Source organism: Ctenopharyngodon idella, chromosome 6 (genome assembly GCF_019924925.1).
Source record: "Ctenopharyngodon idella isolate HZGC_01 chromosome 6, HZGC01, whole genome shotgun sequence".
Taxonomy (NCBI): Eukaryota; Metazoa; Chordata; class Actinopteri; order Cypriniformes; family Xenocyprididae; genus Ctenopharyngodon; species Ctenopharyngodon idella.
This window is the reverse complement of record NC_067225.1, coordinates 18,410,200-18,437,661: the sequence shown is the minus strand read 5'-3', so window position 1 is coordinate 18,437,661 and position 27,462 is coordinate 18,410,200. Positions and strand designations below refer to the sequence as shown.

Genomic DNA, 27,462 nt, shown 5'->3' with positions numbered 1-27,462 from the left:
CATGCTCCTTTTAGGCATGTGCAGCTCTTAGCTGTGGTTCTGTGGTTTTGGCTACCTACATGGTTTTTACCCTGAGGGCTGTGGGCAACATATCTGGCTCACCATACTTTAATTCACTTTTTTGCTTTTGGCACAAGACAGTGAAGATGTGAGCGAATGAGAGAAAGAAACTACCCGTTGTTTATCTATAGGTCAAGAACACCACCAAATGATTAAAATTTATTTTAATTCAGGCTAACAAAATTAATGAATGCAGTTCATTATAAGTTCCACGCAGTTTATTAGTGCTGTTAATGCATTTATTTTACATTTTTCATTCTGTTCTGTGTGATTTGAAAATGAACTAAAATTTACTTAAACCTTAGACTTACTAAAACCTTTTGTAGCTAATAGGAATTGGTTGGATCTGCAGTGCAGCTCGTGCACACAAATGCAACACCCGTTAATCAGTAAATGATGGCAAACATCTTCGTTATGGTAATTTATAGATGCATCAAACCTAAACAAGCATACCAGGTCAGCAGCATCTTTACACATGCAAGATTAAGGCCATACAGTGCCAAGGGAAATTTCTGCATTATATTGCAGAGTTCTATGTTTGTTTGTTCTCTTGTGTGTTTTAATGCAGTTTGGGAAATATAAAGTCTTTTTTTGTGCGAGTAAACAGCACTGTTGCAAATCTAAGCTATTTATCAAATTGCCACATGTATCAGTTACACACAGCACACACACACACATACAAATAAACACAAATAAGTTAAATAATTTTGTTTTATTATGAAGCATTTAGAATTTGCATATCTTTTCATCATTGTTACCGACATAGCATCGAACCAATCATTTATTTGCTCATCTTTCACCCACTCTTAACTTGTCATGTCCCATTGCTGGAAAATATAACACCATGATGTCACCACAGCGTTAATTCTCTGGACTGATTCTCTGAGTGAGTGTGGTTTTTATTTTCACTGGAAAACTCCACTATAAAGCGAACCTACAGGTCTGTCTGACACCAGACACCAACACACTAACCCAGCTCCCCAGCATGAAGAAGATGTAGACACCTTTCAGAGAACACCCACACAATGTGTTAGTCCCGAGTCTTTTAATAGTTATTGCGATTGATGTGCAAGTAAGACTGAATGAAGCCTTCACAACGAAAATGCAAAGCATCAGCATTGCTCCTTCTCTGCATTGTTATGAGCTCTTGCCTAATTAAGAGTGGAGAGGGTTTTTTTTTCCTTCTTAGTTTTTAACACCTAGCAGAGCACAGGGTTGAAACGGCTGCTTGCATGGCCCATGGGACCGCAGCTTAGCTATCTTCATTACCAGATGAGAAACCACTTCCTATCAGGCAGAGAAACACACTAAGTTATAATCAAAGCTCACATTCTGCTTTATGCTTTACTGCTCTGGATTCATATGATCGATTGTAACAGAGCGATTTAGCTCGGCAGGTGTTTGTAAGATGCATGCATACATATGAACAAAGAAAAGGCAATAAGAAATCTCAGTAGTATAGTAATGAGTTGCTGCAGAGAGGAAAAGTGACATTTAGTAGAAGTGTTTCAAATCACATGCACCCGAAACACTGAAGTGACAGTGTTTGTTGCCATGACAACCTGATATAGAACAACAAATACTGAACATTTTACCTTAACTACATATTGGTCAGAATGTGTCTGTAGAAGGCGTTATGTTTTAACATTTCAACAAATACGCAGGTTCTTTTCTATATCTAAGTTGCAAAGTTCATTGTAAAGTTAGAATTCTAGTTTATGTTATACATCAAATTTTAAAAAGCAGTAATGTCACAATAGAGTTCGTTCCATCAGATAAGAATTGCTCAATTTAACGAAGTTGAATCTTCCCCAGAATCAGGCCAACAGTTCATTTTTAATATTACAAGTTCATCAGCATCACCATTTGATCGAGTCATTGTGGCTCAGTTCTGTTCTGCTTTTTGTTTGAAACGGTTATGCTGTTTACTTGTTGATTATAAAAAAATAAAATAAAAAAAAGTTGTGTTAACTCAAATCTTTGGACTGAACAAACAACGAATATGCTTTTTTTAGGAAAATAATGTATTTTAGCTTCTGAAGAGAGTTGTCTATTTATATATAGAGATATTGTCATGGAAGGCCTAAAATGCCTCCATTTAAATTATTTAATACAATTTGCATTAAACTGGGACTCATACTTGCATTGTAGTCTACATTAGACTTTTTTTCCTTTTGAAGTATGAAAATGCACAAATTAGGGATGCACTATTTGATACTATATTGGTTATCGGCTGACATTACACACATTTTAAATTTAACAATATCAGTTAACATTGGATATATCAGTTTAAATGATCTTTGCTGTCATCTAATCTTCAGACACATTTAATCCTTTAGTAAAACTGTTAAATGTACTCTTTAGCAAATCTCATTATAATGTTGTGATGCTTAAATTTACTTGTAGTATTAAAATGTTCTAGTTTTTAGTGGGGCTGGCTATTGACACAGATTTTTAGGATTTAATTTGATTTCAATTCACAAGCTCTTGATTTGATTCTGATTTAATATATATCAGACAGGTACAGTACATTTATTTAAAAAAAAAAAAAATCTCAACTAAAGCTGTAAACTTTACAGGGCACCCTGTCAGTTGGTACAATACTATAATATTAAAGGATAAAATTAATAGAATAAACTTTTAAAATAAATGTAACACTTAAATTAAATTATTTCTTTTTAGATATAATAATTAATAAAAAACTGTTTTGTATACAAATATTTAAAGGTGCAATATGTAAGATTTTTGCAGTAAAATATCCAAAAACCACTAGGCCAGTGTTATATATTTTGTTCACTTGAGTACTTAGAATATCCCAAATGTTTCCAACTATTTGTAAATCGTGAGAAAATTGCTATTTTAACCAAGGCTCCGGGACGTGTAAGGAGTCGCCTGTCAATTGCATCATACCTGCGTTACCCTCGGTTTCCGGTTTTATTTTGTAGAAACCATGGAAACACCAAAGACGCTTTAATATATTACATGTTGTAATAGACAAGGGAACAACTGTTTGGTTACGTTTATAGACAGAAAACTAATTATAGTTATGTAGCTCAACACGTTTAGTCTTATTGTTTAAATCTAATTTTCTTGTTTTGTTTTTTTGTTTTTTTGCGAGTACCATGCTTTACCATGCCTCAGAGAAAAACACTATTTTGTGAAGTAGCTAACATAGCATAATCAGATGCAGCTTTATTTTTAGTAACAGTAATACAGAATTTTCTCCATCATACAATACGTTTTAAAATTAATTGCATGCCATTTATCAACACAAGCCATCCATCATTTAATATGATATTCTAAAATCGATCTAGCTTACTGCAGTGTGTCTCAAACAAGTGTCTCACAGCAGCCACCATGCGAATGCACAGAGTAACGTTATAACATCATTTTCAACACACTCAAATGTATTTAATATGATAAACAGAGCTGCGTTGCCTCATACTCATGACCGGAAAAGCGGAAGCGGCGCCGGCGACTGTGGCATAATAAAAGTTCCGCTGCTCGTGAGGCGTGTGTTGCGCAATCGCTTCAGCGGCCTCGTTCAGCTCCCACAACACTCGGTCCTGCTCTGCTTCATACTACAGTAACGTTAATAATCGCATCCATGAACATGATTTCTTCCCGAGTCCTATCCCTATTCTTTTGCACCATCCGTTGAGGTGAAGACCACATGTCCTAAGATTCCGCGCTAAAACTTGGCGTCATCAAGCTACGCCTTTGTTTTGAATAGGCCTCTAGCGACCTCTAACGGACCGAATCCTACATACTGCACCTTTAAATTGCACAAGGCAGTTTTGATATAAAATCTAATGATATAATTATTTTTCTACATTCTACAATGTTTAAATGGTGGCTGTCATAACTTGACGGATTTATTCAAACATATATAAAATAATAAAAACATCATTAAGGGAGCGTTTACACAGCACCATTTTCAACTAAAAACAGAAATCTTTATGCGGTTTGGCCATTCACACGACAACAGCGTTTTTGAAAACAGGTTTTAAAGTGCAGTTTTTTGAAAACAACACCGTTATCGCCTCAGTGTAAATAACAAAAATGCAAATTTGTGAAAACTGTAATGTCATGTGCATGTGTATTATGTGTTCAGTCTATAAGTGCATAGTGTTTCTTTACCAAGTGACATCGCAAACTACTGGCCTGGCATAATACAGTCATTTTTACTTTTGGTCAATTTCACGGATCCGTGTGAATGGGGATCGTTGTGACAACGTCGCCTATACGCAAAACTTTTCAAAAACGCAAAGGAAAAATGTTTCCATTTTTAGTACATTGTTGTCGTGTAAACGTACTCTAAGAGGTTAAGTGAAAATATAATGAATATGTTATACAGTGCATATATTTTGCAAAGTGCTTCTCTCTAGTTTTTTTCCTAATTGACTAACGAGCTATGGAAAGTAGGCTAAATGGCTTTCCTGAGGTAAATGCAACGTTACATGACATTGTTTACAAGCTCGTTCAATTGGTTGAAACACTGATTGAGCGATTTACATTAGACATAAAACATTTAAGCAAGTAGTACTGTTTCTTTTAACATACTTTCTTGTTTGTTCTGTGATATAAGTAGTTGTAGAGAAGAAGAGATTATCGATTTACAGGCGCTCCATGCTGGCGCTTGAACTGAAGCGGCTAAAGCAGTCTGTCACCACATTAAATTGCATCAAAATTACATTTATTGTTGAATTTCATAACAATTGGCAGAATTTGAAAGCCGGGTCTTTGTTTCTTATCAAAAGTAACAAAACACAAAGCTTATTGAAATAGATGGTGTGCTATGAATAAAGTTTTGTTCACGCATCAACAGAAAACAGCATAGACTAAACGATCAATCTTAGGATTTAAGATTCGATATTGATTCATCAAAATGAATATCCATTAAAATCAATGAATTGATATTGAAGTGAAGTACTGAAGTGAGGAAGCCATTACTCAGACGTTTGATGTCCCTAGCTGCAGTCTGCCACCTGCTGATTTCATGCAGCTGAGTGTAAGGAAGTCGGCTAACTGCCTTTCCCTTATCACAACACTTTGAGGGGGGAGGGGGAGAAACCTCAAGAAAAACACAAATTCTTGGAAGAACACTTTAGATCCCTCTCCATCCCCATCCTCGGCCTATCAGAGAGCTGCATGCACAGCCGAACGCAGACCACAGGAATTGAAAACACCCATCCCTGCTAGGGTGTGTGTGCATGTGTTGATCTTACCTCAGTACCGCTATAATACACCCCTCTCTGCACCTCTTCTCCTTTTTCACTCCTCACTCTGTCCTGTGTGGCTTGCCATAACTGTACCGATATAGAGGAAAACGGCTCTGTGCAGCATGTTTGTAGTGTATGTTTTGATTTCCCTTTTTAACAGGTGTGAATGTGGTGGGTAAACATGTTATGTAGTGTGTACACATGTCTGTTCAATACCGCAGCTCCCCCAAGGCATTCAGCAGCAGTCAAAAACTGGTGGTGCAACGGATCACAAAACTCACGGTTCGGATAATATTAGGGATCATATTATATCATATTTCGATCAGTGAAAAAATAAATAAATAAAAATGAATAAATAAAAATGGGGGGCAGTGACAGTGTTAACTGTTTTCACTGTATAAATTAAATATAGCTGTTTTGTTGTTTGATCAACATGATTGATGATATAGACAGCAACATGTATTTATAGGGTGCTGTTACTTTAAGACCTAATGATACACATCTGATTTCTTTCAACAGTTTAAGTTCACTTAAGACAACCATCTATGTTTAAGAGAATATTTGCCAAGACAGGTATTTTGAGAATTTTGTGTGTATGTGTCCATTCAAGCACGAAGAGATGCAAAAGAGAACTCGATTCTGTGTTCTCTCTGTGTGTGGGTTTGCGTAGGTAACAGCGTTGGAGTACTGAATTAAGTTCTATTTCGCCTCTTCCTGCGCTTGAATGATTTAAAATCACTTTAATGTTTAAATTGGCAAGACTTATCCGTGTCAACTCAACCAGAGGTCCCCGGCTTAAATATTTGATTTTCTTAATGTTTTTTCTCTGTAGAAAGACAAACATAAATAGTGATAAAAGCCAAAATATCAAATGTCCCAGATGTATATGTACTGAGTAATCCACTATTTTGTAGAGGGGAGTCAAAATGACAATTTTCACCTGAGATTTGGAGCCAAATTAGAAGGATGTAAAAATTACTTAAAGATGGCAGCATCATTATTTTATTTTTACACCGAGATTGGTAGGTCTATTAGTAAAATCTGTTGACTTTAGCAAGATGTCTTAATATCCTTTTAGATCCTGGTTCTTAACTTTTCTTTTAGTATCTTCATTTTAAAAGCCCTCGATGGTTCAATCCCAGAGATATGGACATGGTAATGTGGCTCCATGAGTAAATCAGTAAATTGTACACATTTTCACTGGTCAAAAACTGGTCAAATGTGGGTCACTTTGCATACAGCTGCATAGAACATATGCATAGAACATACCTGTCTTGAGTGCCATAAATATTCTTTTTCTAAAGGTGTCATGCTTGTAACTCTAAAAGTATTCAAGATATCTTGATATCCTTCTAGATTCTCATTCCTAATAAACTTTTCTTTTGGAGTCTTAATTTAAATAATCTTAATCTAATCTAAATAAGGCCCTATATAGTGTTGTCCCATAGATTTTGGGACCATGTCCAAATTGTTGAATTTTACCCATTTGCAATGGTCAAGAACCAAATGTAGGTAACTTTTTAAACAGCTAATAGCTTGTGTTTAATGAAGAATGTCTGAAGTACAAGTAACACAGAAACTAGAAATGTATCTTGTTTCCCTCTATCAAAACAATTGAATACAACACACCTCTCTGAGTGCCAATAACAAACGTTTTCCCAAAGTTTACATATCTTTAATTTAAGAAGTGTTAAACATATCTTAATTTCATTTTAGATTCTTGCTCTTATAAAACTTTTCTTTTGGAATCTTCATTTTTAACCTCCTAAGACCCCCATTCAATGCAATGTATGGATACACTGTATCTAATTTGCATATGAATCTGTTCTTGAAGCAATGTAATGAAAAAAAAAGTATAATAATGGGAGTAATAGTTGGCAACATTTCATATTCACTTGTGTCTCCTAAAATGCCTGATAAACAAGATTTAAGTCTTGGTGTCCTCTGCTGAGGACATGTATGAAATCAATGCCCTGTTTTGTAACAGAAAGTCATATTTTGATTAGAAACCCCATAACATTTTCCTGAGATGTTGATTTATAACAAACAATTTGAAAATTTGTCAGATTTAAATGATAATTACAAAATATTATCATATTTCCATAAGAGGACCCAGGAGGTTAAGGCCCCAAATCGTTCAATCTCATAGATATAGGGATGTCAATGTGGTAACGTGTAGTTACGATACTGCGTATTTGAACTCTTGGTAGCTTCAGAAGCTGTTAAAATGAACAAAATCCCATCTTCCAAGTATCCCAAAAAACAAATATAGATTCTTATAAATACACTTTTGAGAGCAAGTTAATGTGCCTCAACCATTTCATTGGATTTTTGGTACTCAGAGAGTCAAGTTTTATGCTATTCTTTTGATAGAGGGGAAAAAGATACATTTCTAGTTTAAACAATTATTTATTCTTTAGACATTCCTCTTTAAATGCAATAAGTATCAGCTGTGTGCAAAGTGAACCACATTTGGTTTTCCATCACTGAAAATGGGTAAAATTCAACAATTTGAACCTGAAGCTGCTTTGAGATTGCCATATCTATGAGACTGAACCATATAGGTCCTTGATGATTTCAAAAGAAAAGTATATTAAGAATGAGAATCTTGAAGGATATTAAGATATCTTGAATACTTTTAGAGTTGCAGGCATGCAAACTTTGGAAAAGGAATATTTATTGCACTCAGACAGGTATGTTCTATGCAATTGTATTGATAGAAAAACACAATACATTTCAAGTTTCAACATTATTTGTTCTTCAGATATTCCTCTTTAAAAGAAAAAAAGTATCAGCTGTATGCAAAGTGACTCACATTTGGTTTTTGACCACTGAATACGTGTACAATGCCACATTAAGATCTCCATATCTCTGGGATTGAACCACTGAGGGCCTGTAAAATGAGGATACCAAAAGGAAAGTTTAAGAACCAGAATCTAAAAGGATATTAAAGGGGTGGTTCACTGTTTTTTTTTTTTTCTAGGCTTGATTGTGTTTATGGGGCACAGTTTAACATGTCTTAATGCTTCGTTTTTTAAAAAACGCCGTATTTTTTATATATTTTACCTTTATTCTACACCGCTGTTCCTGGTTTTATGAAGCCCCTCCCTCAGAAATACGCAATGGACTGAGATTGGTTAGCTGGCCCTATGTGATTCGCTGTCCGGAATACGTTGTCACGATTCGCGTTGTCCGGAAACGCCATGCCCTTACCATCACGGGCAAACGTCGCATGTGCTTCGGTCAAAGTCCAGTCTTTGCTTCAGTGGAAATGTAAATAATGGTGTCAATATTGCCGGATAGCCAGTAATGATAAAGAGGGTCAAGCAGAACCTCTGCAAGCACGGCTTTTAATGGACGTTTATGAATGTTAAGTATTTTTGTTTGTATTTGTGTCAAAGTGTTTAGATATGCTGTCACTTGTAAATGTTACTGCTGCCCCATAGTGTTCTGATTAAAGCTTTACTGTAGCTGAATACATGAATACAGCGTTTTTGTAAAGGTATAGTTTAATTTATAGCATGAACGAGCATGTGGGTAAACACAACATAAATGCCGTAATGAAACAATGCTATACACTGATAACAGAAACGCCAACAAACACCAACAGAAGTTCACTGGTGTGATTGCATAGAAGTTTGTTGGTGTTTGTAGGCATTTGTTGAAGTATGAAATGTTAACTGGCTAGCGAAGCCAAACCGCGTTGGTCTTTGTTTATGTCCCAGAAACTATGTAACTTTATAAAAAGATAAAACATACTTAGAGGTTGGGGCCCATAAACAGCAGCTTCTGCTTTTAAAGTGGGAACTGCTTCATCTTTCAGTAATAGCCTTTGTGCAAATCCAGCATTGAACTCGTGTAGATTCTGGAAGCTGTCTTCCATAAAATGTGCAGCACAGACAGCTAAATTAGCATTATAATTGTCAGGAACAGAATTAAACATAAATTTTAAACATTGTTCCCGAACTCCAGCATCCCTAGGAAGAAGACTTGTATGCACGTGACATGGCCTCACCCACTTAGTTGCGTGTTCCCAGGGGCAGTGTTTATGTTAATCGCAGGGTTTATGATGTCACCAACCCGGGAAGAAGCTTGTTGTAGTCCAAACCGGTCGTTTTTGTAGGCATTAAACTGCCATAACTTTAACAGTATCTCAGTTTGCAGTGCATTTTCAGCGCTGTAACTTTGCAGATACTGTTTATGCTCAAGCAGCAACATTACACACTAACTAAAGTTAAAAAACTGAAATCGCAATGAACCACCCCTTTAAGATATCTTTAATACTTCTTGAGTTACAGGCATGCAAACTTGAGGCAAAAAACTCAAGAAGTGCTTTTTGCCATTTTTGAACCGTCATTGTTGACACATAATGCAATAAAGATTGCTAAAGCAACAAAGATTGCTAAAGATCTAAAAACCTACCAATCACTGTGTAAAAATAAAATAATGATGCTGCCATCTTTCTGAAGTCATTTTTACACCCCTCTAATTTGGCTTCAGATCTCAGGTGAAAATTGTCATTTTGACCCCCCTCTTCAAAAAAAGTGGATTACTCAGTAAATATACATCTGTGACATTTAATATTTTGGCTTTCATCACTATTTATATTTGTCTTAGTACAGAAAAAATATTAACAAAATGAAAAAATTGAGCCAGGGAAGTTTCCGAAATTTGGTTGATTTGACACAGAATGACCAAACAGGATTTATAACCTCTCAATCTGTTCACATACATATAAACTAATATGGCTGCCACAAACATCTCACCTGGTTTTTCACCCTTTTTATATTAGGTATTTATATAAATATATATTTATATATATCTTTTAAGTACTATGTACAATGTATTGTGTTCAAGTTGTGTTGCAAAACACTTTTACTGTCTTTGATGTGGGATACGGGTAAAGGCCCCGATATGCGAAATCGAAGAACAAACTGATGTGCCGTGATTTCGAACAAAATAAGGCCAAAGCAAAGTTCATTTGGAGTTTGTTTTGGGAGTTCAAAATAGCTTGCTGAAGTGAACTTTCCTGAAAAGCTTTTTGCTTTTAAGCAATCCATTGTATAAAGTGCTGTATAAATAAATGTGACTTTACTAGAGTGCCAAATTGCAGAGCTTGTGCAAACTTATCCACTTTGCTATGATCAGATGATTTTCTCATGCTTAAAAAAAATGCTTGCTGTTTTCTAGTTTTTGTTGTGTGTTTATTTTGTTATTGAGAGGACAGCGTGCTGCACATATTTACATATTCATCTAAATGCCACTCAGCAGCATGGACCGTGTCGGGATGTTTACTAACATAATACCGCTGCTCATGTATTTCGAACTACTTTTTACCCCTGAGCGAAGAACGAAAAAGAACTTAGCATATTGGGGCCTTAAGGTTAGGGACAGGTTTAGTGGTATGGGTAGGTTTAAGGGTGGGTTATGGTGTAAGGGAAGGGTCAACAGTTTAATTATAGATTTAATTACAGAAATTATTTACAGCTGTAATTACATGCAAGGTTTTTTTTTTTTTTTAATATAAATATAAGCACAATGTAACAACATATATGTACGCAATAAATGCATTGTATCAAATGAATAATTTATGTTAGTACATAGTAGTTAAAGACACTGGGACAAGTAGTTCTCTCCAAAAAAAAAAAAAAAAAAAAAAAACAACAACAAAAAAACAACTTGTCAGTATTTCCACACCCTAATGTAAGTCCTAACTTGTTTGGCTTGCTTACTTCTGTGGAAAACAAAATGTACAATTTTAAAGAATATCCTGACCACTTATTTCAGCATTATAAAATGATTGAGGACTGGAGCTGTCTAGCTACAAAATGATAAATAATAATAATAAAAAAGCTCAATAAAAGTATAGTGGCAGTATTTGTCTACTGTATTCCACAAGTTTTCTAAAACCATATAATAGTTGTGTGTAAGGAACTGACCAAACCAAATAGTCACTGAAAATATTGATATCGGTCCTGGCTTTGTGCCACATTAATAGAGACCGGATCGGAGTAATGGCATGCCGAAAGGTACACAAGGCTACAACAGAAACTAATCCCCAACCCTACCCTACACACTAACAGGCAGCTTTCGCAACCTATTGTAAAGAACTTTCGGCACGGACATTACTCCGACCTGCAGATACCCACACTTGCATTAATGAGCTAAGCGATGTTCCTCTAATACATGAAGGAATAATTCTTGTAACACCGTGTCCTAACCAGATGTTATGTGATAAGATTCCAGCAGACCACACCAGACACTGCTTCATGACTATGAGACATGAAGAAATCAATCAAAAATCAGAGACAATCAGAAGAGCGTTTTTATTACACCTTTTTCACATTATTTAAAATACATACTGAGCAAACGATACAATCTTTGTCATAGAATACACTTGTTGTAACGTTCTTGTTTCCTTTCACTTATTTTTAAGATCTGACTCAAGATTCAAACACACATTAAATTCTTTTAACATTAAATATAGCACATAATCAGTACCTGAGATTATCATTGTCATACTTTGTATGTTGTTGTTCCAGCTGCAATGTTACAGAAATAGAAACAGTTTCTGAAATAGAATCGCCATGGCTGGTTACGACGAAAACTCTGACATGGAAAAGCTACCTTTTGTGTTGCATCATGTCTGGTTAGGACACAGTGCAATTCAAATATTTTCAATGAATCAGGTTATACAGTTCACAAAACTCATTCACAAATCAGACTGATTCTCGAGTTAATATGATCCAGTTACAGTAGTTACCTACCCGCTGAAGATGAAGACTTTAAGATGAAGACTCTTCATAAGACTTTGAATGTAGTGCGCATGAGTCATATGGGCTGCTTAAATGATACTTTATAATACTTTTATGGTGCTTTTGCAGAAAAAGGCAAAAGGTACAATACTACTTGAAAATGTAGTTGAGGTTAACTTTGATGTTAACATGAGGTAAATTTTGTAAATGATTGCTTGTTCTAGGTGGTTTGCATATTCTCTATAAAAATTATATATATATATATATATATATATATATATATATATATATATATATATATATATATATATAAAAATATATACATTTTCTTTTTCTTTTTTTCTAGAAAGAGGAAGGAAAGGTCCAAGGTCAGCTAAACAACACAGACTCCAGCCAGTACATCCGAGACCTCAAGGATCAGATAGCAGATCTCAAACATGAGGTAATGTCCGTGTTTATAAATATTTATGCGTATGGTTTCAAAATATTGAATTAGACTGTATACTCTTTAGAATTTAGAATAATAGAATAATATTATCTGCTAGGCTACAGATGTCTTCATCTGTGAATGAATGATTCAAAGTATGATTCAAGTTTAAATAAACATACTTTGTAAACAAACAAACAAACAAACAAAAAAAAAATATATATATATAAATAAATATATAAAATATAAATATATTTTTTTCAGTTTCATTGTTTTAATGAAGAAAAACCTTTAAGCAGTAGTCACATGTATATTTATTCACAACCTGAAGGATTTGTTACGAGTCTATTGTAGTAATCAAAGTCAACTAGGCAACCGTGATGTTTTACCCACCCATGAGATGCTTCTTTTCCTGCCTGATATATGTTTTTGATCTTAACTATTTGTTTTGTGGTTAGCTTCTTATTTTTCACAAGCTTTGAGCGCTTTGAACAGATTTGTTATTTTATTTCACAGGGCTTTTTTAAGTGTTAACTACGCCCTGTGCATGGCCTCTTCCTGCACTTCAGTTTGCCCTGCACACGCCCCGTCACAATCTGTAGCGCTACACCTATCCGCTCACAGGTGTTGTAACCACCCTGAAATTCGTTCTGTCGACCCTGTCGGCTGGACTTGTGACTCAAGGTCAGCCTTATCAAATTATCAGGTCATCAGTCAGACAGATAAACTGAGAGGTACACACATTTTACAGTGAAAGAAGAAAAAATTCTAAACAAGTAGCAGTTGAGTTAAATCTATTTTAATTAATTTCTCTTTTAGTGCACCTATTATGCTTTCTTTTTATTATTTTACCTTTTCTTTAGTGCGTAATGTTGGTGTTTGCTACAAACAACAAAAACTACTACTTGTGACAACTCTAGATTATATGTAGGTGGTGTAGTTTTTGTGGCTAATGTGTTGTTTTGGTTGTTGCCCACTTCTGGTAGTGGGATTACGGTCATTTTTGCTATTTCTGTAGCAGTGATGCACTTCTAACCCTGTCACATGTTAAATAGCTACCGAGGAAGTACTATGAGTACATGGCTTGGCATCTTGAAAAATTGATGTATCAATAAATAGATCAAAATCAACAATTATAATTGTTTTAAGGATAACTTTAAAAAAACAAAAAAACAAAAAAAAACATGAAAAATATGTGTCCATCTCTCCTATCCTATATAGAGATGGTTTTCAAACTGTGGGTCGTGGAATGATTTCAACACTGATTTGAGCGTTTAATTTGCATCTATGACATCACTGTGTGGCAAGCGGGGGTCGATGTTCTCTCATAGATGTTCCTTTAAGAGTCACTGGCTTAACCACTGATATATAGAGCCTTTCATGTGCTTATGAGAAATATGGATAATGCAAATATGATAGTAAATTGGGTAAATTTACTGTTAAGTGTTTTAATTAGGCATTAAGAATCTGGTCTAATAGCTTCTTTTGCAGGTCAGTGATGTTGCTTATGTAGGTGGTACAGGTCGATATAGATAGTGTAATGTTTATTTGGAATTTGACGTCACTAACAGATGCAAGCATTGTGCTGGGAAATGTGTTGACACAATATGTGCAGTGGGCATGACGTTTCTTCCTTTGATGTATTTGGAGAGCAACCAGTTTTAAACATCCCTAGTGTGATATTTAAGAAATCATATAGTAAAATGTCACCCGCATCACAGCGACATAACAGAACAGAAGACGGAAAGCATTTAATTGATTTATACGGAGGGCAGGATGTAGTGTGATTTTTCTCCTCCTCCCTAATGCTGACAACAAAAGGCTGGTGGTTTGCGGTCAAACAACTTTCTACTAAATCCATCTCAATCCCTATCTACAGAGTGCAGCAAGACAGCTTTACCTCTTAAAACATGCCAGGTTCCTCTTCGTACACAATCAAGCAGCAGCATGAATCCTGTCTGTAGCCACAAAACCTTACGAACAAGACTGATTTGGATGTTTTGTGAATGTGTAGTTCGAAAAAAGAGCTATTTAATAACAGTAGAGTTAAATTAACGGAATTTTTATGTTTGCTTCATTGAATGTTGTAAGTACAGTAGTTAATTAATTCATTCATTTAATAAAATTGCTTTTTGTTTTTACATTTAAATGTATTCATTTATTCAAATATTTTGCTGATGCTTTCATCCAAAGTGAGTTACAAATTGGAACATCACAAACAATTTGTCAAGAGCCAACAATAATCAGTGTACATTCAGCAATAAAAAAAACAATACACACACACACACACACACACACACACAAAAAATCGGTTTTTAGTTTAGTTTAATAAAACTTTTCACTTTTACACAATCTGTATCATTCATCTGCAGAGGTTTACTTGAGATTTGTGGAATTAAGTTGTAAAGTTGTGCTTAAAAGATCAGCCACACTAAAGTCAGCTTAGTCATAACCCTAAAACAAAAGGACGGATGTCTCGTATATGGTTGCTATTTAAATCACGTAGTTGCTAAACAGCGAGAGGTTTCCAATCAGCCGCATTTGTACCAAGCAAAACCATACTGAAGCTAATCTCTCAACATCACAAAGTCATACTTGTGGCCTCACTTGCCATTTTGACACTGCCTTCCGGCTTATTCGCTTTTTTTCTTTCTTTAGCCTCTACAACCCACACATCAGCCTTCTTCAATTTGCATTGCATTCATATCCCACATGAACAATCTGTCCTCGTTTTAAAATCTCTTGGTTGTTTTGTAATTAAAGTAATATCAGTTGGGATGACTATACATTGTGAGGGGGACATAAAACAGAATGTTACTGATTGTGGTTACACTGCAATACCCATGCAATACGTCTCTCCCACATGTCTGTCTTTCTGAGGCAGAATGTTTCAGGTAAGAGTGTATGCATCTCTATCAACTGTGTGTTATACCACAGAGCAAGTTTCTCAGTTCAAAACCACATTTCACACTAGGACTTTTTTGTTATTGGCTTATGATTGGCCATTTGATTTACATGTTTTGCTTTTGTTTTAGCATGGACTTTTATTTTAATTTAATGGACTCTGAACATTGTATTATTATATATGATACATGGTTTAGCCTTCAAGTCCAGACAACCTCCTGACTTATTACTTGTTTCTTAAAGGGATAGTTCACTCAAAAATTTAAATTTTCAGAATTTACTCACCCAAAATGTTCCAAAATGCTAATTTACCGTTCCAAAATGCTATGCATTTCTTTCTATTTTGGAACACAAAAGAAGATATTTCAGAATGTCTTCAAATAACATGAGAGTGAATAAATAACCGAATTTTCATTTTTGGGTGAACTATCCAACCTGATCTCACAGGAAAACATAACTATTTTACGAGATGCGATTTCGTATGGATTTGTACGATTTTTAGGAAAAAAAGCATGAAGGTCCACGCTTAACCCCACCCAACTGTCACTGGGCCATAAGCAGATAGTATGAAAACATGTGAACCTACACAGCAAAATCCCCAGAGTTAAATCAGCTCTGCTTAGAGTACATATGGTCCCTCTCTAAATAGTGTTAAAGCAGTACTGAAACAGAGTTAAAGTCAGTTGTAGTTTTTGTGTTTCTCTTTTCTTCAGTGATTCTGCTTGTTAACAGCAGGTGTTCATCACTAATGCTTAATCATCACTTAATTAATTAATTAATTATCTCATTAACTTTAACTCTGCTTCAGTAGTGTTACTTTAACACTATTTAGAGAGGGACCATATGTACTCTGTGCAGAGTAGATTTAACTCTGGGGATTTTGCTGTGTAATGAGATTGTGCGAATTCATTCGAATTAGCCACCAATTTGCCAAAATGTTTAGTAAAATAGATATGATTTACCATGAGATAAGATTGTGTTTACTGATTGTAGTTAAAGTTGTTTGTGTAGAAAACTCATTTTGGCCCCATCGTCCCACTGTATGTGCTTGTTTAAATTTATGGTGCTGTCCAGAGTTTGTGCATTGGTGTGTTTTGCAACTGTTACCTTTTTCTATTATTATCTTTTGTGAAGAAATAGTTTCCTAATGTTTTTGCATGTTGTAAAATGAAATGGCTGAGGTGTTAAAGTTTCAGTTGTGCTGACTTTCTCTTTCCTCTGCTCATAGATCCGATGCTTAAGAGGGCAGCAGGGATTACCCAACCAACCCAGTTTTGATGGGATTCATATAGTCAATCACTATGGAGGTGACAATGAATCCTACCAGTCCTCGGATGAAGATGGAGAGAAGCTGTCACCCCACCTGACCAGTCATCAGGTTAGAGGCCGGATCACACTACATCCAAACCTGGAGGACTCGGAAAGTGAGGGTGATGAGGAAGGAGATACCCTACGACTTACTGTGCCCTCAAATGGCAGCCATAAGACAACTACAGTATGATCATCTGGATTGGTGACACAAAAGGTCTGGGGAGGAGACATGGTCTGTAAGCTCGTCCTACAGCATGGGACTCGAACTGGTGAACTTGAAAAGCCCTCATTCATCTTTTCAAATGGACTTGTTGAGTCATATCTCTCTTAAGGTCATGGTTTACATCTGCATTTGTTTTGTTTTTGCCAAAATGCGTCAGATGTTTGTCCTGGCACTACTTTTTAATTTTAGCCACAATAAAGAGGGCTAATGTGCCTTTTTAGGCTCTTTGAGACCCTTGTAATAAAAGTCATAATTTTGTGGCACGAGATTCCCAAACCTTAAAAAGGGGTGTTTCTAATACCCCACAATTTTTCACATTACGAGAAGCGACTTTGTATAGCGTAGTGTTTTATGCATTAAGATTTTGCATTGTCATAGCTTTTATTTTTTTTAAGTCATCCTTTTTTTAAGAAACCATGAGAAACCAGTCAATGCATAACTTTGAGGCAAACATATTAAAGAATGGAACACTATCATCTTTAAAAGGACATTTTATATGTTCCATATTTATACAATGGTGTCATATCTGAAGTTAACAAGCCTTTTTTTCCTGGCATGAATTATAAGATTGAGTCTTGAACACATTATGTGGGTCAAGGAACACTCATCTATGTAAATATGTACATGTTTTCATTTTTTTCATCTCCATTATTACTTGAAAATATGTATTCAGTGAATGTCTTGTCTATATTGTAATGTATTGTACAGTTAAAGGATGTATTACTGAATTTGGGAGGCCTTTGGAGGCAACAACTCTTCCTGGCACACTGCTGTCCAATCACTTTTATGTACTGTAGCTTTGATGTAGTCAGTTCTCTCTTTCACAGGATGGAGTTTTGTTTTTGTGCCTGGAAAGATTCTATGAAATTCTTGCTGATTTACAATATTTTCTACAGTATGTGGTATGCTGAGCATGTTATGAATCATGAATACCTGCAAACTGATGGAATTGGAGGCAAATCGGAACAATGTTCTCGTTTCTCGGCCTTACTCAAGCCAAGCACTCACAGCCATCAACGGTCCCTCCTTTTCTTTTTACATGCATATTCGTAACAACTAGCTTCTGAATCAGTTTGCATTTTTGCACAGACGACATGCATATGACTTCACGACAATGAAAAAATACTACTTATCCCTGTTTATGGCAATATATTTAATTGAGCTTCACTCTATCGTTGTTCTCCAATGAGTTTTTGTGTCCCAGTGATTTATTTTGAACTACTGGGAGTGGACTTTGGAAGTCTTTGGAAGTCATCTTCAAACCAAAAGAATGAAGTAATTTCAGAGAGCAAGCCTTAAAACCTATCATGATGGATGTAAAGTTGGTACACTATTTGCCCACCTTGCCCACGTACAAAGTAAGACTTTGCTAAACGAGCTTGCAAAGCACAAAACACTAAAGTTATTTAAAGTAATTAAGAAAACCTGTTTAATATAAACTAAAACCTTACAAAAGTTGAGTGTTTTACAATGGATTCCTGTGGAATGTTCCTGTGGGCATTAAAGGCTTTACAGACTGTTGACAATGCAAGATAAGTGTCTTGAAGATGATGGACGTGTTGATTCATATCACAATAAAAAGACCATTTGATAGTAGCCTACGACTGTTCTGCTTTGTTCGCTATTTTCCATGCAGCAGCAAAGGGGAAAAAACGTGATCATTGTAGGCCTACGTGTTGAACTTTTTTTTTTTTTTCATCAGAGTAATATATTTTTAATGCAATTATTTTATAAATTCGTTTCTCTTGACATCGGGAAGAAAAAAAAGAAAAAAACTCGCACCCATGTTTGGGCGTGTATTATTTTTTTTTTTTCCTCTCGTATTAGGATTTATTAATTTATTTATCTATCATTAGCCTAACACTGTTTTTCAGGACAAATAAAAAACATTCAGTACACTGAAATAAACAGCTGCTGAAGGTACAGCCCTCCTTACACTGGATTACTATTGAGATGTGTCGCAAATAACGTTTTCAGGAAGCTTTTTTTGTGTGTACGCTTAAAACCCATGAGATGAGATGGGCTGTGCGCTCTTTGCCTTAAACGAAAACACCTCAACTGTACTGAAATCATCTTACAACGAATTGTGTTAGAATATCAGGTAAGAACTCTAATTCCTGTCGGGGAATGAGCTCTCGTTAAATTTAAAATGATTAATAAAACGTAATTCTTGAATCAGGGTTTCGCTAAGAGGAATCACAGTTCGCGCGTTTCCAGTTATGCATGAAGTTTCGTACTGATACTGTACGTACAAATTTAATCTAAATGAAACTCTACTTTTATCAGCACCGTTTTGCCAGTACAAATGTAAAAGGTTTTGATTTGCAACGCTTTGTACTTCGTGGATGACATTTTCTAAGTAGCCTAGTTAGGACGATAAACATGAACAAATTGGCTATAAAGCGTTATAAAGATTTTGGTAGGTTGGCTGCTCTCTCGTAGCCAATCTTTATAACTAAACAGCTGGCTCTGTATATTAGAAGTACAATTTAAGCTCATCTTTAGGCTATATAAAAAATTCATTTTTCGGAAAAAAAAAAAAAAAAAAAGGAAGCAGCAACGGTCAGTAGCCTATCTTTATTGTTACTTTTTATTTTCGTTTGTTTATTTTATGTTGAACGACATAACAATAGGCTATTTAGTGTTGTTATTGAGATAACTATTTATTGATTTCCCCCCCGTTTTAACAGTGTTCAGTAAATAGCTTGCGTTTAGGTTTCCGTCACTTATGTGGGATAGCTTAGTAAATATTATTATATCCAATATATATTTCTCGTGATGGAGTACAAGGTAAATGTGTAATAATGTTTGAACATCAGTCAAGATATCTACAGTGTCCTTGCATTATCGGTATCCTATCTACCGGATGCCCTGCGGTGGCATGTCTAATCGACGGAGGGCACATTGCGCTTTGATTTCCTGCGCTTCGCTGTTGGCCAGTACAAACATCTTCTGCGGATCCTGGACTGTGTGATTGTAGGTAGCCTATCAGGTACTGATGGGCGCGACAGATTTTAAAAATCCATACAAGCTGATCATAAAGTGAGCGAAACATGCCAAATAACGAGTTGAAGCCGAAACTTAGATAACGGTTAGTCTACATCAATTTACAGCTTTCTCCCCTAAATGACAGACTGCAAAAGCGCTCTAGGTAAGTGAAGTGAAGCGATTAATTTACGAGAAGGCTGTCACGAGTCAAAGGCAGGTGAGACGTAGACTGATTGCCTGTATGTATGGGCTCCCACTGATTGTCTGCCGCACGAGCTGAATGCGTGTCCCTGTTGTGTCCACGACAGATCACCAGCGTCCACTCTGAACAAGGCAGCTCTGTTCACTGAGGAGCCACGAAACTCGAGATCACCGCGACCCCGCTGGCGTGTGGACAGCTTTATTTCAAGTCTACTAAAACCAAGTTTTACTTTATCACCTCTATGAAGCCAGGTTAATAAACCTATAGTCAAGTATGAATTAAACAACAGCATTTTGAGAACTTTAAGCTGCATTCTAATTGCTGACATTAACTTTAATAGGCATTCTACTAAATTTTCCGTTTTGAAACTAAAATAAGCCTAAGTCTTTAAAGTAAATATTGATTTAACATTTTATCATTTTAACTCAATAAATTGCATTGATCCATCTCAAACGTTTAATAGGCCTATGTGTTGTTAGGCTGCAGTTTTAATGCTCATTCGGGGATTATTGTCCTTGCACTCAAGGTCTTGACAATTCAATGTGTTTATTAGAAATAGAATTATTTGATAGGCTATGTTTATCTGAGATAGTTTTACTAATGACAGTTTTAATTGTTTTCTTTTAAAAATCATGATAACGAGGTTATCAATGACTTAATTAGCCTACTATTTTGAACAATTGTAACAAAACATAAAATGGTTAAGAAAGGAGATAGGCTATTTGGCTTTGAAGAGTTTATAATGACGTGTCATAGTGCGGTTTTTTTTTTAATGGAACTGTCCCTGAGGGGGCGTTTTTGACGCATTACCTAAAACTAAAAAATACAGAATAAAAGAATAAATATACCTTTCTAATGGAATATTTTATCTAGGCCTACTTTTTTAAACAAAGTGTATATATTTGCTAAAAGCCTACAGCAAACAAAAATAAAATTAAATGTCTGAACGATCTTTGTTGATGTGTTAAGAAAAAAACAATAAATTTGTGTTAGCATTTTATAGTATATGTTTAGCCTACACATATGAATGACTCAAAATGTCCCCTTGTGCATGATCCATATGTAAACGCAAAACAAATTAAATAAGCAGTCCCTAAATTGATCAAACAAATTAAATAAAACTGTGTGAGGAAAATATTCAAATTTTTGTTAACAGCAGGTCCTTAACACATGAACCTGCGCAAATCATGAGCTGGAGAAGGCACAGGCTGGGTTGCTGTCTCCTCGTTTCCTTTCCCCCTGCAGCTAGGGATTGAGTAACACGTTGATAAAACAGTGTATCACTTATCCTGATAGCCACGGCTCCCCCCGGACCTGTCTGTCCTCTCGTAGAGGGGCGGACCAATCACAGGCCTAAGGCTTGGTAGTTGTTCCTTTAAAGCACCTGTCTTCATAACACCTGGCAGACGAGAGAATTGCTTTACGCATGCTCCCACTCTGCCGTATCCTCTATACAGACGCGCTGCTCTTCAACCAATGGTCTTCAAATCTTTTCAGAGATAAAAAAGCCGCCGCATCTTTGGATCTGACAGATTGCCTGATCTTCACTAATGACTGAGGACATCGAAAGAAGGAACCAGAGGAGACACAATGCCTAGGTCTTTCTTAGTGAAGAGCAAAAAAGCGCACAGCTACCACCAGCCACGATCTTTGGAAGATGACTACAACAGACTTGATACTATTTTAGCTCATATATGTGCAGGTATGTCGAAAAATATATCGATTTACTGATAACAATGTAAATACCAAACAACATAAAACAACGCTTTAATTACCTCTCTTGTAGATTTTATATAGGCTATTTTTCTTTTTTAAAACTATTGTTTTTTTTTCTTTCTTCAGATTCTTATAAACATAGATAACATAATGAGGTCATTGTTTACTTGTCTATGAAAGAAAGGAATGGTAAAATATAGAGCGAATATTACTATACATTTGTGTGGGGGAAAACTCTGGATTCTAGATTTTCGGTGGCACACTACAATCAACCATTACGTTGTACCATATGTTGTAAGATTCATATTTAGCCTAATACAAGCTGCGGTTTTGACTGGGGGAAAAAATCATTACAGAAAACAAAACTTCAGACGAGTCAGAGTGCTGTACGGATGCCCTGACAGGCGACACGACTGGTGCTTGTTCACCGGACTCTCACCTGGTGGATCAAGCTGAGTCTCCTCTCAGCTGTGAGGGAAGTGTGTGCGACCGCTCGTCAGATTACGAAGACCTTTGGCGACCTCCATCACCATCAGCATCACCGGGTATGGGTGTATTTAGGTTACTGAAGATATCTAAAGCTCATCAAATTGTATAGTGTGAATACATGTCATACAGTTTTTTGGGGTCTGTCTTAGGCTACATAATTTTTTTTGTTTTTTGTTTACATAATGTGTCAACCTGTTTTAAACGATTTAGTAACCACAAAACATTTTACCTGGCGGTGGAAATTATTGCATGAGATGTCTGGGCACGTTTTGTCCACATCATTATCCTAGAGAATTCGAACACAGCAATGTTTATCAAATATCAAAAACATATCACAAAAACTTTTGTGTTTTGTTTTAAAAGTCTGTATAAGGCATTTTGGCACAAAACGTAGGTAACATAAATAGTAAAATAGGACCCCACCCCCACCCACTCAAACAAACCGAGTAACAGATTTAATACACGGAAATCATTAGGCTATTTTTTTTTTTTTTTTTTTACTTTAACAGAGTCAGCAAAATCCTTTTCACCCTCCGTTGAGGAAACACAGCCTTTCGCCGTCCCTTTCAGGCCTTACGCGTGGAGCAGGTACTCGGGATGTGAAATCAGACAGCTGGTACAGCATACTCTCAATCATCACCATTCTCTCGAGCGGCCTACACCACCAGCCTATTACAATGACCGCGTGGCCGAGCCCTCTCTTTTCACTGAACGAGGATCTGGCGCAGGTATTTACAGCTCCACTGCCACCCTATTCGAGCGCGCCACTGCCTCTGGATTTTATGATGACAGCAGCATACTGGGAAAAGGAACTGAGATAAAATCCAGCTCTGATGTTATGTGTAGTCGTCTCCTGCTCAATGGCGCATACAAATGTATAAAATGCAGCAAGGTAATGTAGCTACTAGCGCAAATTAGATTGAACGTTTTTAGAAATCACGAGTATTTATTAAAGATGGGTCCTCTTTGCTCCACAGGTGTTTTCTACACCACATGGCTTGGAAGTTCACGTCCGGAGGTCGCATAGTGGAACAAGACCTTTTGCTTGTGACATCTGTGGGAAAACGTTCGGACACGCGGTCAGTCTGGAACAACACAGAGCTGTTCACTCACAGGTGCGCGCATTTTGTTTTTATTTAGCACAAATGTCCAATATTAATCTAACTGAAATCGACTGAATGCAAAATTGACTTTGTATAAACACGCCTTTCACCTTACAGGAGAGAAGTTTCGACTGTAAAATCTGTGGGAAAAGTTTTAAAAGATCATCCACTCTGTCCACTCATCTTCTCATACACTCCGATACAAGACCCTACCCATGCCAGTACTGTGGAAAGCGATTTCACCAGAAATCAGATATGAAGAAACACACATTCATCCACACAGGTAAACGAAATAAAGTGCAGCCTGCTATGGAAATAACCTTATTTAGACTATAGAAATAGAATTTTGGATGGAAAAGTTGACGTACCTATTTTCTCTCCCAGGGGAAAAACCACACAAATGCCAGGTGTGTGGGAAAGCTTTCAGTCAGAGCTCCAATCTGATAACGCACAGTCGAAAACATACTGGATTCAAACCGTTTGGATGTGACCTCTGCGGCAAAGGATTCCAGCGCAAGGTCGATTTAAGAAGACACAAGGAAACACAACACGGACTGAAGTTAGGAAACATTGCTTCATGAGTCAAAGGACTTTACCAAACACTATTGGAAAACCCATCGGAACTTTAACATGCTTTTTAATTTAACAAGCTACAAATGCTCATTCATAAAACATTAAATCACTGTTTTAGAGTAGGCGACTAATAGCGTTTACATTAGTTGTGGAGCTGTTTATGCTTTGTGAGATTTGCCTACGAGTCAGCAGCAGGCCAGCAGGTCTGGCAGCTTTCATGGTGATATTATAACAGGGTATCACCAGGTATCTTGATTCAAATCAATAGCCCGCTGCAGAAACATGTCAGGCACAGTGTCTGAACCCAAAATATTATCACCAAAATAATCAGGGACGAAATATAACCGCCGCGAGAAAGGACACTGTATCACCCAAAATATCAGCTGAAGGAGAGAAAAATCACCGCATCTCAAAAGAATGTCACTTTGTTTTCAACGCTGCAAAGGGGATGCTGGCAAAATAAGCACTACAATAGACTGCGAGATTTCATCAATAAAAGGATTGTTTGTGTACTATAGCCCAACTTAAATTATTTGGCTTGTCGAACCCTTTCCAGTCATCATTTTTTTCTTTTCTATTATGTTCGTTTTCTTTGACGTAAATAAATTGGCTACAATAGCTTAGGCTATACCTTGTTAGATAAATTAAATTGATAAATAGCCTATTTGTTTTTATATAATTTACACTATTTATTGTAATAAAGAATATTACGAAGAGATATTTCTAATGTGTTTTTTTTTCTTTTCTTGTGTAATCAAAGTTTGTTTCGTACAGATTTGTAAAATCTCTGCACTGCGCGCATCTGATAAATTATTTTGTGATCATATCATTTCATGATTATAAATGAAAGCATTTCATTATTTTAAGCATTGGGTATTTCATTACTTGTTTAAAATAAATATATATATATTTATTCGCAACAGAGCTGTGGGAAAGTTCACGTGTCATGTTTTTCCAATTAATGCATTCGCATTATCTTATATTTTCAAGATAATAATTATTGGAAGCACAAATAAATAGCATAAGTTAATGTGAATCAAGAATTATTCGATATTACAAAAGAAAGGAATGATATAATGAAAATATTATCTAATAATTTAATAAAAGACGATTGATCAACTATTTACGTCTTTATAGAACCAAATCTTAGTATTTGCTGTATAGGTTGAGTGGAGACCACAAAACAAGTGTCATAAAATAGCCTAGATTAAATTGAAGACCAAGAAGACTTTATGCTCATTGTATTATTCTTAAAAATGACACGCGCGCGCGCGCACAATATTTTTCATCTAAAGCTCGGAGTAAGATTTTCACATCTGTCCATTTAGTTTCAGACGCTGCTTTTAATTTTCCCAGTTATCTTTTCCACAGTCTGAGAAACACATGCCGCATTTAAAATAATTGAAAGCCCTAGCTACGATTCGTACAATTTATTTGATACATAAAATGATTTATAATTGCAGAAATTCATTACTATGGCGGAGTAATAAACTATTAGTCCTCAGAAATAAAGTCTAACTGAACAAAATCTTCAAAAAAATAAAAAATATTTCTTATATAGAAATGTAATTATTCCTGTTTTTGGATGCAGATGTTATCAAATCAAACAGCAGTTGTCTCTTATCTTGCCATGAAAATAATTATTCCCTTTTATTTACACTGTAAACACTCTTGGATCTCCGCTGTTAACCAAACTAAGTGTAAATAAAGGGAGTTTATTCAGCAGAAACAGTTCACTCTATGCCCGCGGAATAGGGCGGGTCAGTGCTTTCTGCTGCCCTGCAGTCTAAAATGGCCCGAGGATATAACGTCAACTTATCTGGTTCTGGCACAGTGAAGGTAAATAATATACGGTTTAAAATTTGTTTCCAACAACCGCACTGCATACGACGGAGAAAAAAACTTTATTTCTCATTTTCCAAAAGTACCCTCAACATTTTTCGAGATGCCATGATATTAATTCTGTGTTAGACGCACAAGTTTTTGTATAGTGGGGAAGGAGCAATCAAAGATTGAAATCACTGACTTTTTATAGCTTAAATCTCACTACATTTGGGCCCGCGAAAATACTGAATATTTTAAAACCCCGAAGATTTGACTGAGAGTAACAAGAAAAATCCATATTTATTCTAGGGAAAAGAGAGATAAGCACATAGCTGTGGGGTCTACATGTCCTGCTGCTGTGAGGGAAAATCGAACATGCAGGAATTAGGAAAATATTAGGAATATAATCTGCTCTTTTTTTTTTTTTTTTTTTTTTTTTTTTTTTTTAACCAAAGCTGATAACATCTATGATTGTCAATTAACATAAACACTTTAGTCATATTCCATCATTTCAAAATCTGTTATTTCCCTTCTGGGAACAGAGTAGTCTGAATAAGAGTACAGTGGCAGTGCTATCTGGATGTTGTCCAGAGTGCTGCGTGGATTGCAGTGCCTTTACATAGGTCACTATCCACCACAGTTTCAATCCTCTGCAGTTCACTCAGAGGGAAAGTGCAAGCTTCAAGTGGACCATTAGGCCAGGCCAGATTTCAGCGAGGGTTTTAAGACCGTTGCCCCACAGCCTCCAGGCATATCAAATATGAATAGAATAAGTCCTGGAAAGAGCCCAATCAATTTCAGTGGGCGAGTAATCAGAGCACTTCATTCTTTAGTTTACACACACACACACACACACACACACACACACACACACACCTTTTTTTTTGTGAATTGTGGGGACATTCCATAGGCGTAATGGTTTTTATACTGTACAAACCGTATTCTCTATCGCCCTACACTACCCCTACATCTAAACCTATACCATCACAGGAAACTGTGCACATTTTTACTTTCTCAAAAAAAACTAATTCTGTATGATTTATAAGCCTTTTGAAAAATGTCCTCATAAGTCACCCTCTCCTTGTAATACCTATGTCATACCCATGTCATTATACAAATTTGTGTCCTCATAAATCACAAACACACACACACACACACACACACACACACACACACACAAATATTTTGAAACTGTTTTGGTTACCATTGACTTCCATTTTATGGACAAAAAAAAAAAAAGAAAAAAAGAAAAGCACCCTGCCACAGTGCTCCCAAAACACGTTTAATGATAGACAAACACTGTTTCCATGTATGAGCAAGTGAAATATCACCAATACACTCTCCTGATTTACATGGCTGATAAGAGAATATCAAGGACTAAGACCTAGCATCCTACAAATCATCATGACATCATCTGCTGATTTGAATACTGTTACATATATGTGTGAAAAGACTGAAAACCAGACATTATGAATAAAAAAGAGGGAGATCTAAAAAGAGGGAAATCTGAATTGCTGGTGGCATGTGTTGTTTAAAAAAATAATTTCAATATTTCACAAGCAGAAGTATCATGCAAGCAATGAAGCATAAACAAGGTATGTTAGTATCACCTGTTAATATTCTGGTATTTTAATGAACTACTCTGCAGTCTCTAACTTAGAAAGA

The 27,462-nt window shown here is 36.0% G+C and overlaps 2 protein-coding genes across 10 annotated transcripts in view; both read left to right on the top strand.

Annotated features, from left to right (window-relative positions):
* The window catches only part of evi5b (ecotropic viral integration site 5b), a 58,087-nt gene extending 39,589 nt beyond the window's left edge, over nt 1-18,498 (top strand). For 5 of the 6 annotated variants that reach the window (XM_051896397.1, XM_051896398.1, XM_051896399.1 and 2 more), the window contains 2 exons: nt 12,384-12,479; nt 16,597-18,498. In XM_051896397.1, coding sequence (XP_051752357.1) covers nt 12,384-12,479; nt 16,597-16,869 — 369 coding nt within the window. In that variant the 3' untranslated portion in view covers nt 16,870-18,498. Of the gene's footprint in view, nt 1-12,383; nt 12,480-14,343; nt 14,754-16,596 lie in introns of those variants that run through there. The other variant, XM_051896400.1, reaches the window with a different exon arrangement.
* A 344-nt stretch (nt 18,499-18,842) lies between these two features.
* Nucleotides 18,843-26,241, top strand: gfi1ab (growth factor independent 1A transcription repressor b). 4 transcript variants are annotated; one of them, XM_051896404.1, is made up of 8 exons: nt 18,888-19,003; nt 20,199-20,343; nt 21,590-21,794; nt 22,165-22,353; nt 22,807-23,189; nt 23,275-23,412; nt 23,518-23,683; nt 23,785-26,241. In XM_051896404.1, the coding sequence occupies exons 3-8, from the start codon at nt 21,683-21,685 to the stop codon at nt 23,979-23,981; spliced, it is 1,185 nt and encodes a 394-aa protein (XP_051752364.1). In that variant the 5' UTR covers nt 18,888-19,003; nt 20,199-20,343; nt 21,590-21,682; the 3' UTR covers nt 23,982-26,241. The 4 variants fall into 4 exon arrangements, with proteins under 4 accessions (XP_051752362.1, XP_051752364.1, XP_051752365.1 ...); XM_051896402.1 differs by lacking the exon at nt 20,199-20,343 and having other exon boundaries at nt 18,843-19,003; XM_051896405.1 differs by lacking the exon at nt 18,888-19,003 and having other exon boundaries at nt 19,022-20,343.
* Nucleotides 26,242-27,462: the final 1,221 nt, after the last annotated feature.